This window comes from Hippocampus bargibanti, linkage group LG12, assembly GCF_051943395.1.
Source record: "Hippocampus bargibanti isolate YZ-2025 linkage group LG12, ASM5194339v1, whole genome shotgun sequence".
Classification (NCBI taxonomy): Eukaryota; Metazoa; Chordata; class Actinopteri; order Syngnathiformes; family Syngnathidae; genus Hippocampus; species Hippocampus bargibanti.
In genome coordinates, this window is record NC_142745.1 from 9,877,815 (window position 1) to 9,890,684 (window position 12,870).

Below are 12,870 nucleotides of genomic sequence, written 5' to 3' on the forward strand. Positions count from 1 at the left end.
TACGGACTCGTCACCAACTGAAAAACAAGATTTCCGGAATATTCAGTGCGAGTCTTAAAATATAGCTATATGCGGTGGAATCTTTGTAAAATACGCTCAGTAGAAGTCATTTGAAGCCATTTTACAAATTATGGACACAACTTGTCCGGAGACGTCGGTTGTCCTTTAAATGGTTATGTGACATTTTGATTTTTTTTTAACACTTGGGCTATTTTTGCATTCACCAATTTATTTTTTTCTTGGTTGCACATATGATAGAGAAAATACTAAATAAAAGTTATCATATTTAAAAGTTTTATACTGAGAAGGCCCACAATGGAAGCACAGAAAATCTGGGGTGAACAAACACAGCCTTTTAAACTGTCATCTTCATGGAGGAGAACTGGCCTTGGACTAATTTACGACCTGATAAACTTATAATGTTGCGTGTCTTATATTTGAAAAACATTTATATATTGATATATCATATTTGGGAAAACGTTTTTCATTCATTGAAGGTGCGCCTTAGATATGGAAAAGTTTGAAAATACACCATTTCTATTGGGTGCACCTTATACACCGGAAAATACGGTACTACATGAATTCTTTTTGCAGCACAAATGACTTTTTACAGTATATGTGTGCCAAATGTACTACTGTAGTGTTTTTTAACTACATCAATTATTGATTTTTCTGACAGTTTCAATCAAAATAAGTTTCATTATCATGTAACATTTGTACTGTCTCTAAATACCGGTAAAAGGCGGTAAGTGTGCCAAATGTTATGGCTACCTTTGGTGTGTAATGACATCATACATAATTGAAGCTGACATTCACTCGAAATGTGACCGCGTTCCACTGTCCTCCTCCTTTTTCCAGGCGAACATCCATCTCTGGTAATTGGAAGAGCAACACGGGCTCGGCCATGTTGGAGCAAGTGGCCATGACTGACAAGTGAGCGCAGTGTTAGCGATGTATTGGAGTGCTTCATTAGGTCACACTATCCTCTTATTTCGTTCCATTGCCCATTGGCGTCCACTGCAGGTATAAACTGTGGGTCGACACCTGTTCAGAGATTTTTGGCGGCCTGGACATCTGCGCCGTCAAGGCCATATGCGGAAAGGACAGCAATGACTACATCACTGAGGTTAGTGAAACATAGATAGGAATATTTATTCATCAATGTGAGTGTATTTATATATTCTGGCTAGATGAAAATGTGTGTTGACCATCAGAGGGACAAGTATGGCCTCGGAAGCTTAATTTGACGTCATTTTAATTTTGCCTGGTCTAATTTTACACCACTGGGACCACTAGGTTGACTGACTTTGAGTGAAGTGATTGAATTTACCTCAATACACTAAAATTTAGTATTAAACGTAAGAGATAGATTCTATTTGTTTTTCAGAATTTAAAATGACACAGTGTTTCTTAATAGCATTTCTATGACATACTTTTGCTTAAATATCTCAAGGATTGGGAATTATAGTTTCTAAATCAAATTTTAATTTGCTGAAATTAGCCATTTATTTACTCACAAAAAAAATACCATATTTTCTGGTGTATGAGGCGCACCGGAGTAAAAGGCACACACGCAATGATTGGTGTATTTTCAAACTTTTTCCATATATAAGGCGCACCTTCAATTAATGAAAAAAGTTTTCCAAATATAATATATAAATATATAAAAGTTTTCCAAATATAAGGCGCTATAGTAGAGGTTGGGCTTACGCACCACTTCTACGATACTAGTCGGTGACTGCTGACTGTAGTTGCGAGACCTGTTGTGGCTCAATATCACATATAAAGCGCACCTGCGTATAAAGCGCAGGGACAAAGAAAATCAAGGATTTTGGGTGCGCCTTATACACTGAAAAATACTGTATATGAAATTTGGAAAACTGAAAAAGCAAGAATCTCACATGTGAAGGGGAAAAAAACCCTTTCGTGTGGCCATAAAAACGGTGAAACCAAAGCAAAATCACTGAGCTAAAACCAGAAGTAATGTTGGTGAAATCAGCCAAAAGGTAAATGAACATTTGTGGGTAAATGAGGCATGAAAGTTGTAGAAAATTTCAGTTAAAGTAGAAGACACCAATAACAGAAGAAGAACCTGAGCTCACATTGACATACAACGGCATCTCACCCCTATTTTGCGAATGACGAGTCACCTCATCGCCACCCATGACCTGGTTGCTGCAGTGACATTTGAAATCAATGTATTCATCCTACATAAGCGTGTGGAAGTGGGTGTGGAGGCGAGGAGGAGAATTGACCTTTTCTTCTGTTATTTCCTCTCTCATCACTGTGTTTGTTTTTTGCGCCATCTTATTTTTTTTAAAGGAGGAAGTGGTGCTATCCTGATGTATTTTTTTTCATGAGAACAATCCTGATTTATTTTCAAAATGTATTATTGTGATTAATCTGTTTACCACAAAGAGTCAATATCCCACCCATGCTTAAAAAAAGAAACATTTCAATACAAGTCATTTGAAAGAAGAAAAAAAAAGACAGAATCAATCGAGAGGCAGCCAAGATAAACATTCTAACCGATTTTTGAAAGCAAACCAAACCCGCGATGAGAAGAAAGGAGCGTCAGCGATGAGCGCTGATGCGTATGTGGAACTGTCGCGGCTCGGAATTGAAGCGGATTTACATGGAACAGGAGATGTGAGACAATCTCTTTTCGTCAATGGATGCTACAGCTTTGTGTTTGCTTTCAACATTTAGCTTGTAGCAGACGTGCACATTCCACCATAGCATACAGAAACTACCAAATGAAAGTTTTAAATGTCCCCTCATTAATACCCAAATAAGCTCATAAAACCTGAAGTTCCATCCTTTATACTTTTGCAGCAAACTTTGCTGTATGAGGCAAGGCATTACTGCCCCTAATGTCAATACACCACATCGAGTATGACAAATCAATGCATAGATTAATTGATTCCCTCTTATTTGCATTGTGTGTGCTCAGGTGGTGGGCTCATCAATGCAGCTGGTCGGCGATCACCAGGCGGAGGATCGCCAACTCATATCCGAAGTAGTGCTAGCAAAGATGACCCAGGCCCTTGCTGCCAAGATATCTGCTGCTTCTCGCTCGCCGGCTCGTTCCCCTCAAGGCCAGAAAACAACTGCCGCAACAGCGCCCCCACAGGTAGAGGAGGTGACATTGCATACAATTCAGTCCAAGACTGCCAGTTTTCTTCTATCCTCATTGGCTCTTCTACTCCCTCCCTGTTTCTCTCTGCCAGAGTGGCGGTGTTAAGGACGGAGTGGCGGACACTAACAGAACCGCAGGCCAACGTCCTCAACCTCAAGGTTCTGTGAACACTAGCCTCTGTGAATGAATTATCAGTATTGATTTTTATGCATTAATGCTCCACATTAGCCCATTAGGATGTTAATTTGACCCAAATATAGATTTTAAAACTGTGCCAGGATTAAATAGCAACGTTTTAAGTGTTTTGTTGATTGTTTTCTGTAGTTTGGGCTCATTTCATCTGACCACTTGTATATTTGCACCCATATCTTTCTCTAAACAGCAGTCATATTCAAAAAACATACATGCAGGAAATATTGTAAAAATTAAGCTATTAAATCATTGATGGATTGAAAAGAAAATCAAGAACATTCATCACTTGCCGACCACGACAGCCCATCCCTGTTGGCGCTAATGTTATTATAGCATTTACAGCACTTGAAAAAAAAGTCTTGAAACATCTTTTTTTTTAATAATACATCTGAACATTTTTAATATGTTAAGTCATAAGAGAAAGACCAAGATCAGTAAATAACTCAAAAATAGTGTCTGGATAATGTAATGGATGCTCACAATGACTCAACGATTTTCAAAGAAGCTACCCGTTTGATTGCCAAAAAATGCAGATCTGGAGAGATTTTACTGTATATCATAATTGTCACCTGTTCAAACATGATTCTTAAAAATATAATAACAAAAGTGTGGCAATTGGTGAATCACTCTCTAAGTTGCTCATATTATCCAATAATACTGATAATATTTGATACATTGGAAGAGAATCAACCGTAATACATCACATCATCTATATGGCTGCCGAAAGGAAAACGTAATTTAAAAAACTATTAAAAATTGGTCAGCTTTTTTGTACAGTGAAAACGGGATAATAATAATAATAATAATAATCATAATAATAATAATAATAATAATAATAATAATAATAATAATAATAATAATAATAATAATAATAATAAACCCTCATTTGATGCCACTATATTAACATTTAAAGGAAATCATTGGAAAATGCACTGGAGTTTAGAATGTGCCGAAAGTGTCGTTATCCCCAAAAAATAGGTGTTATTTTTCCAAAATTACACGCAAATCAGTTTTAGCCAGAATTGACTGTTTGGCCTTATTCAGTGCAAATAGACATCACAAAAATTCTTAGCGTTTTGCGTTGACCTCACATCACACTGCGGTGTTGCGCCATAATAGCTTTTTGCTCATCTTCAAACAACATCTGAGTACATACAGACTGTAGTTTCCGGAAACACAATTTACATTTCACATAGATGTTTTTTATATTAGCCAAGGCTTACCCCTATAATTGAAAGTGAAAACCGGAAGACGTTTTTGATGTGGTATTTTGCTGTCCCCTTGTGGTATAAGCTGGTAAAACGCTTGGCTCATCGTTTTTTTCCGAGAATAAACATGAGTTAAATGTAACGGAGTAAATGTAGGTCACCTTGTCTAATTACTTATGTCTATTTCTAGGTGCATCCGTCAAAACACAGAGTATGGAGTCATCAACAGAAGTACCGAAAAGATCTTCCGAGCCTCAATCAAAGGCAGCCCAGTCCCCAAAACCTTCTTCTGGTCAACCCCAGAAAGCAGGTCAAGCCCAGAAGCCAAGCCCGGTCCAGAAGTCCGCCTCGGTCACCAAGCCTCCAGTGCAGAGGCCTCCCCCCATGACAAGAGCTCCGTCTGTCACAAAACCCGCTGCAGATTCTGCTTCCCCGACCGCCAAAGGTTCGCCATCTTCCCCTGCTAAATCAGCAGGTCCAGGCTCCCCTGCTGCCTCAACTGCTGCATCTCCTTCGGTTTCAGCCCCTACCACGGAACAACCCAAACCACAGCCCCCGGGCTCTCCAGCCCAAGCTCCAGGAAAGCCAAAGGAACTTCCGTCCAAACCCACCCCGCCCGCCAAGCCCATCCCTCCGGTCCGCAGGAACTCCAAGCCACAGCTGCAGCCAAAGCCCCAAACGCCACCCGCTCCCAGAGCCTCACCCAAACCTCAGGCAGCCCCTCAAAACCCGGGGCCCGCTGAGGCCTCAGATGCCGCCTCGTCACCCACCGCCGGTCAGGTCCAGTCACCATCCAAAGTCAGCGAGTCTCCGCCTAGTATGCAGTCTCCGGCCACGGCTCAGCCTCAGGCCCAGCCCGCCTCTCCATCCCAGAACCCTGAGCCTGAAACTGCCGCTGACTCCGCTGAACCCCAAGAGGACCAGCAAGCATCTCAGCCAAAATCCCATCCTCTGCTCAAGTAAGAGGCTCGTAGTCTAGCACACTTGTGACTGTGCCATGTCCTTCAATTAATCTGATACGTAAGCTACTGTTTACTTCAGTACTCTAGATGGCTGTATTGAGCATGATCAGTGGGTGCTAGACTGTCACCTACAACAACAAATTTCCCACTCATACTCTATCTAACGGATCTAGCGCCCCACCGCTCAAATTTGGAGCCTCAGCAACGAGTCCACAAAGCCCCAAAACAAAAACAAAAGAAAAAACAATTCATTGTTGTTGCTGTTTTTTGTTATTTTCCGTAATTTGCTTAACTAACCAACCACATCACAAACGAATAACAGCCACCTTTTCAACTTGTTGGGGGAAGCAGTGTCACTAAAATGAGCTTCAGCAAAGTTTAGTTTCTTTTTCTCCTTTTTTTTCTTCAAAAATTAGTCTGCCTATCATGGAAGTTTTTTTTTTCCTTTCACGAAAAGACATCTCATGCATTTTGGAATGTTTTTCACTTTCTTTCATTGTAATATTATGGTGGCTTTTACCCCCATGAGTTTGCATGTTTTTTTGTGTTACATTCAAATGTTCTTTTTGCAGCATGAGGAACTCATACTAGTGCTTCTCAATATTTTCTACACTCACCAAGATGAAAATATTTTCTTCTCCCCAACTGTCCTACGCAATGAAAAATAGTATCATTTGTCAAACAAATTATAATAAGTACGCCGCTTTATACCATTAAATAATTATAAATAAAATAAGAAATATATATATATATATATATATATATATATATATATATATATATATATATATATATATATATATATATATATATCATATCAACTTGTTGCAAACAATAACTTTTTCAAATGTTTTTTAGTGTGTTTTAAATTATTTGATGTTTGCCTGAAATTTAAAAAAAAAATCAAGAACTGAATGGGTGCGCCACTGCCTCCTACAGCAGTGGATGTGTAATTACACTTTTTTTCTCTGAATTTTCAATTTTATTTCCAAAAATGTAAAGATGTTTTTTTTCTTTGTAACAGTACGACATTAACCATATAATATTACAAAAACAGCGAAAACATGACACCCTTTTTCTCGAAGCATTACAATTTTATTCCTCTAATCTGTACCACTTTTTCGCAAATGACAATTTTGCTCTATTGCGTTTCGACCTATATCTAACTTGTTTTTATGTTGGTTTTTTTCCTCAAAATTTTTAATTTAATAAAACTACAAAAAGAACATTTGAATGTAACACAAAAAAATTTTAATTTGTTTTTCCTCAAATGTCGTCCTTTGACTCAATCTTGCTAACACAGACAACTGATAAAGTACTTGTCTGGGTTCAGAAACTATTGTAGTGTAGTTTTCTACAGTCAGTCTCTTTGTTTAATGTGACAATGTTTCCCAATGTCTGTCACCCTTCCTCATCCCGTCTTCCATGTGTGCATACGTTCCTCCCTTGACTCCTACCGCATTCTCTCTCCTCACTTCCCAGTAAGTCCCAGTCACTGACCAATGCCTTCAACGCCTTCAGCGACTCCTCCTTCTTCCGCGGCGTGTCCGGCTCCGGAGGCGGCGACGGCCAAGACGAGGCCAAGGCCGAGACCATTCGCAACATCCGCAAGTCCTTCGCCAGCCTTTTCTCTGACTAGACACCGACCTCGAGCAACCTCCCGCCCTCGAATGACTCCCTTCTCCCAGTCCTCATTGGCCAGCGACGACCTGTTTGACATGTCAATATGACGCAGTCTGACACGTATGTGTGTTTTCAATTTTAAGTGTACTGTACTGCCTAATTCTGTCCATCCCGTGTGTCAACTTGTTTGTGCGTCTGAGTGAACAGTGACGCACCCTGGCTCAGATATTAAGTGCATGTCGCTGTGCCACAATAGGTGAAATGATGAGTTATGTCACTGATATTCCCCAGATAGCGTAGTATAGTACAGAATATCATGTTTATTTTCCCAAAACACATTAAACAGAGCTATATAAAAGTATATTATACAATATTGATAGAATGTATATAAAAGTATAGATGCAGCATACACACACACACACGTATATACATATTCATATATCGTATATATATATATATACATATTCATACTATATATATATATATACATATATATATATACACACTATGTATATGTGTGTATATATGTATGTATGTATGTAAGTGTAGATATATGTTTATCTATCTATCTATCTATCTATCTATCTATCTATCTATCTATCTATCTATATATATATATATATATATATATATATATATATATATATATATATATATATATATATATATGTGTGTGTGTGTGTGTGTGTGTGTGTGTGTGTGTGTGTGTGTGTGTGTGTGTGTGTGTGTGTGTGTGTGTGTGTGTGTGTACAGTAGATAGATAGATAGATAGATAGATAGATAGATAGATAGATAGATAGATAGATAGATAGATAGATAGATAGATAGATAGATAGATAGATAGATAGATAGATAGATAGATAGATAGATAGATAGATAGATGCACACAGAACAATCAAGCGATGGGGTTTCAAGCTTTTATCTGTGACATAACTCACTCATGAGTGGCTGGATGTGTAAGCGTTTTAACTACTAGTGATATACTTGATGGCTTCCCCTCGTGATTTTTGTAGTGAAACCGTTATTTGATTCCTCTCTGTGAAATTGTGTGTGATTTAAAAAAAACAAACAAAAAAAAAAACACTTCAAATGTGTTTCTGCGTAAATCCAGTCTTGGTGTCCCATCTGCCGACTACCTATTGATGTGAGGCAAATTGTGATAATTTTCTGTTTTTGTGTGAGTGCGTGTGCGTGTGTGCGTGTGTGTGTGTAGCTCCTTCCAGAGGTTTGAACATGATCTTTGGCGTGTTTGCCAGGAGCCCAACCAGTGATGACTTTTGCCTTTTATTGTCTCTCTTTCACTCTCTCTCTCTCTCTCTCTCCCTCACTCTCTAGATGTTGTAGCCTTTTATCGTGTATTCAAGTCACAGCTTTGTTAGCTGTGCAGACTTGAGGCGACTTGAAATTCATTCATTGATTAATTACAAAAACAAGGGGTCAAGACTGAGGCTTCCAATTCAAATTTTGCCTACGATTCAAAATGCAGAAGGGCCAATCACAGAGCAGCACAGAATTCATAGATAACTTTTTCAAAAAAATTGTACTGTAGTGTCAGGAAGGGCATCCGACGTAAAAGCTTGGCCAAAACAAACATGCGGATCAAACCTCTGATTTGCTGTGGCGACCCCTTGAAGGGAAAAGCCGAAAGGAAAAGAAGAAGAGTTCTGCTTATTTTGTTATTGTATTGTATTATTGTATCGTGTTTCCAAGAAACTAATCAATTCCAGATAAACAGAGAATGTGGCTATCTTGTCATTTCAATCTTTTTTTCTCTGCTTCAAGATTAAAAAGGGGGTTTGTATAATCATGTCAAAAATGGTTTTAACATAAAACACACGATGAAATTTAGCCAGCAAAGCTATGCTGAGATGCTAATTTGTCAAAATCTCTGATTAAACCATAAGAACACGTTGTTTTTTTTTTATTTAAAGCAATGTGAAGGTGATTTTGACCCTATAAAATATATGAATGCATTTCAAAAAGGAAAAAGACGCATGTCTGTTGTCGTGAGTGGTGATTTTCTTGTTTCACCTCTTGTGTACATCTTTCTATGGTATCGTAAGTTATGCCCACATTGAGACAGTAGTGCAATAACACCCTGACATGACTGTTGAATGGTGTCAACCTATTATCAATATGAATATGAACTTCCTTGTGAAACTGGTGTATGTATTCGACATCTTCCCATTTGACATTCCTTTATGTGAGGGTCGACCCCGCAGCCTCAAGAATGATAATGACAAAGATCAAGAAGGGGGATTTGACACTAGCGGTCTTTGGTCTCATTGAAACTAGTCCAACCATTTCCCCCTATTTGTGCGGTTCGTTTACTCAGTCGTTGACCAATCAAATTCAAGTGGGATTAGAACCAATCAGGCCAAAGGATGCTAGCCCGTTAAGACATAACTACGTCTGGATTAAATGGCTGCCCGGACAGGATCCTCTTCTGTTTAGTGTCCACCGATGTGTTAATGTGTCATTTATTGTATATCCCTCATCATGTTGCCAATAAGTAACCTTATTGTGTGTATGAATGTATGGATGGGTGTAGCGTATACAGACGGGTGATGAACAAGGAGAAATCAAGTTAAAAAGAACTGTCTTGTGTGTCCAGTATTTAATCATGGAAATAATAAGACAGCTATATCTAACCGTAATGTTATGATTGATTAATACCACCGTCATGTTTGCCTGTCAGTGATTGAGATTATGCTATGTTGATCATAACTTTCACTTCTCGCCCATTTGTATGTGCCATCTCAGGAGTTGATTTATTTTGTAATAAATGGATTGATTTATTTATTTTTGAGAGGCTCTATATTTACGTCAATCTAGTACACATTTTTTTGGTAGTGACTGTTTATATTTGTAACTGCAAAATAGTGCTTTGCATGACCTGGTGACTGATGACGCTGTCATTTATGTACGGATGATTTACGTTAATAAAGATATGGCTCCATCGTCCCTCAGATGAAATCAAATTTGATTCTGCTGTGGACTTGTACCTGCTCATTTATGCACCAGATGGCAATCTACGCATGTCAAAAATGTCTTCTGTGGTATTTTATTCATTCGTGTATCACTACACCAGTCTAAACGACTGCCAGGGACTGTGGTTCGCAAAACTTCAAGTACATATGTGATGTAATGTCAAACAAAACACTCAAGTATCACATGCAGTACAGTATAAAAAAATGGCGACTGACGGTTTACATCTTCACTCCCTGAACTCACACAATGTGGTCAAAAGCAATAATAAGTTGCCAAAATATCAACATTTTGACAAATCCACTCATCTAACCATACATTTTTAATTTGTTATGATTGTAAACTATATAAATGTATGAAGGCCTTATACAGTGAGACCTCAACTTACAAACACCTGAACTTACAAACTTTTTGTCTTACAAACGTCAAATTTATGAAAATTAAACCTTATAATAAGCACTATTTTCATAATACACACCCACCACGGCTGGCGGAGTGATCTTCGGCGGAAGCACATGACCGAACAGCACCAGAGGTTAAGTTATCAACAGTCCTTATGGAAGGTGACTCTCCTTCCATAAGCCATCAACAACCATCAAAAAGGTAAATAAAACTTTCTTTTACAGCACAGTTTATTTCTTTAATTACAGTCGTCATGTAATGCGTCTCTCTTTCCAAACAGCAATTCCCTTTGACCTTCGACTTCCAACGCCATTCCATCAAGCCATAAATGACCATCACAAATGTAAATAAAGTGACGTTATGATACAATGCAGTGTATTTCTTTCATTACAATACAATAGCACATTTATTATACATAGAATAAGGTATGTTGTGTGTAGTTTTAAGGCTTATTTAGTTGAAAAGTATATTTTATGGAAACCCGGGAACGGATTATTCCCATTTTAATGGTTTCCTATGGGAATTTTATTTTTTGAGATACACACTTTTCACCTTACACACTCTGTCTGGGAACCAATTAAGTTCCTAAATTGAGGTTTCACTGTATTCTCACTCCCCACCTCAAAAAATGGTGGATAACTAGTAAAATCATAGTCCAGTAAATAAGCGTTGAACTATTTTTATTTTCAAGAAAGGATTAGTAACAAAAATCCTTACAATATGTCATCTTTCAGTGCTGTGAAGATAATTTGTAAGACATATATGATTTGCGTTTGCGGGCCACCTAAAAGGATGTCGCTGACCGGATCTGGCCCTCCACCCTTCACTTGACCTATATAATATATATTTGCTTCTTTTTGCCGAAATGTTGCTTAAATATAACTGCACGCTTGTTCACCACACGAGGAATAAATCTTATTGTGTTCTTATCGCTGTGTGTGGTGTAATTAAATACATTCACACATTTCCTCTCCCAAATTAGATGTCTATGACTTGGCAGAATTCAGCGTTGATGACAAGTAAATACAGAACAGGTTTAACATTAGCAATATTTGATATAAACCCAGCAGACTGGTGAGGAGGAAATCACCTTTAACAACACTTCACCCCGCGGAATAAATGTTCAAGCTAATCTTGGAGTCATCCAAGAATCAATCCTTAGCTGACTTTGACGGGAAGAAATCTGCAACTTTAGCTTAATTGTTGGTATGTGTGCAGGCTGCCTGACTTGAAAGCCGCGTAGGCGAGTCTCGTGCAAATGGGAAATGATGGAACACTTTGAAATAACAGTCCCACGCAAAGAACTGTTGGGGTTTGCTCACAGGAATCACAGAATACACAGCAAAATACTCTCGAGGGAACACGTGTACGTCCAGAGGAACAAATTCCATTCTGTGGAACTCCATGAGCAGACGTAAAATGGACGGCCATCAAATATTAATATTAAGATTATTATTGAACATGATTGCAAACTATTTATATTCCATTATTGCAGTAAATAGTCAATACTTTTACTTCTAGCTATCACTAACATAAAAAAACTTAGTTGAACATTGTAAAGTAACAACTAAATGTGAATCATGACATCTTCTTGTTAATATCAAGCGGTTAATACAAAAAAATAATAAAAATAAAATACATCTACCTTCAAATATCAATGTCAGCGACATACAGTGTTAGGCAAAACAATTTAAAAAGTTAATCCGTTCACACGAGAGAGCAAACTAAATGATTGGCTTTGTATCGGACATTTTAGTTTGTTTGTGTGCTACAGGAGCTTACAAATGAAATTTATTATTATTATTATTATTATTATTATTATTATTATTATTATTATTATTATTATTATTACATGATTGGATTAATTAAATTGTGGACATTTTTACAATGTGACAGACAGACAGGGAATAACGTGGGAAATTTTGTGGGGGTAACGCGTTTCAGATGGAACTAACTAATCGAAAAATAACGTTTCACCTCATCAGACACATATTCAACGTCACTATCAAGTGAACAATTTGGCGACATTTCGCTAATGCTAAGTTAGCTGTCGATTTGATCGTTGGCTTCAAAAACGAGTGGTGTAAAAAGTATTTTTCTCCAAAGGTTGTGGCATTTCATATATTTATTGAGCAAAAGTTGGGGTTGGCTAAGTTTTCGCAGCTTGAAAAACCAAGCTGGAGCATACAAGCCAAACTCGTTTCATTGGATTTATTTCACCGGAAAACAACGACTGCTTGTTGTGTAGTTGACTTCATTTGGCGCTTCAACGGCGCCTCCAAGATGGATGCAGCGAGGAGGAGGCGGAGGAGAAGCCGGCTGTCGGAGTTGCAGGGGTGGCCACAACTGAGAGAAA

The 12,870-nt window shown here is 38.1% G+C and overlaps 1 protein-coding gene across 2 annotated transcripts in view; it reads left to right on the plus strand.

The window, feature by feature from the left end:
* The window catches only part of syn2b (synapsin IIb), a 51,459-nt gene extending 43,876 nt beyond the window's left edge, over nt 1–7,583 (plus strand). Inside the window, exons 8-13 of one of the 2 annotated variants that reach the window (XM_089010353.1) lie at nt 859–933; nt 1,024–1,126; nt 2,954–3,133; nt 3,231–3,297; nt 4,730–5,498; nt 7,023–7,583. In XM_089010353.1, the coding sequence (XP_088866479.1) occupies nt 859–933; nt 1,024–1,126; nt 2,954–3,133; nt 3,231–3,297; nt 4,730–5,498; nt 7,023–7,140 (1,312 nt within the window). In that variant the 3' untranslated portion in view covers nt 7,141–7,583. Of the gene's footprint in view, nt 1–858; nt 934–1,023; nt 1,127–2,953; nt 3,134–3,230; nt 3,298–4,729; nt 5,499–6,983 lie in introns of both variants that reach the window. The other variant, XM_089010352.1, reaches the window with a different exon arrangement.
* Nucleotides 7,584–12,870: the final 5,287 nt, after the last annotated feature.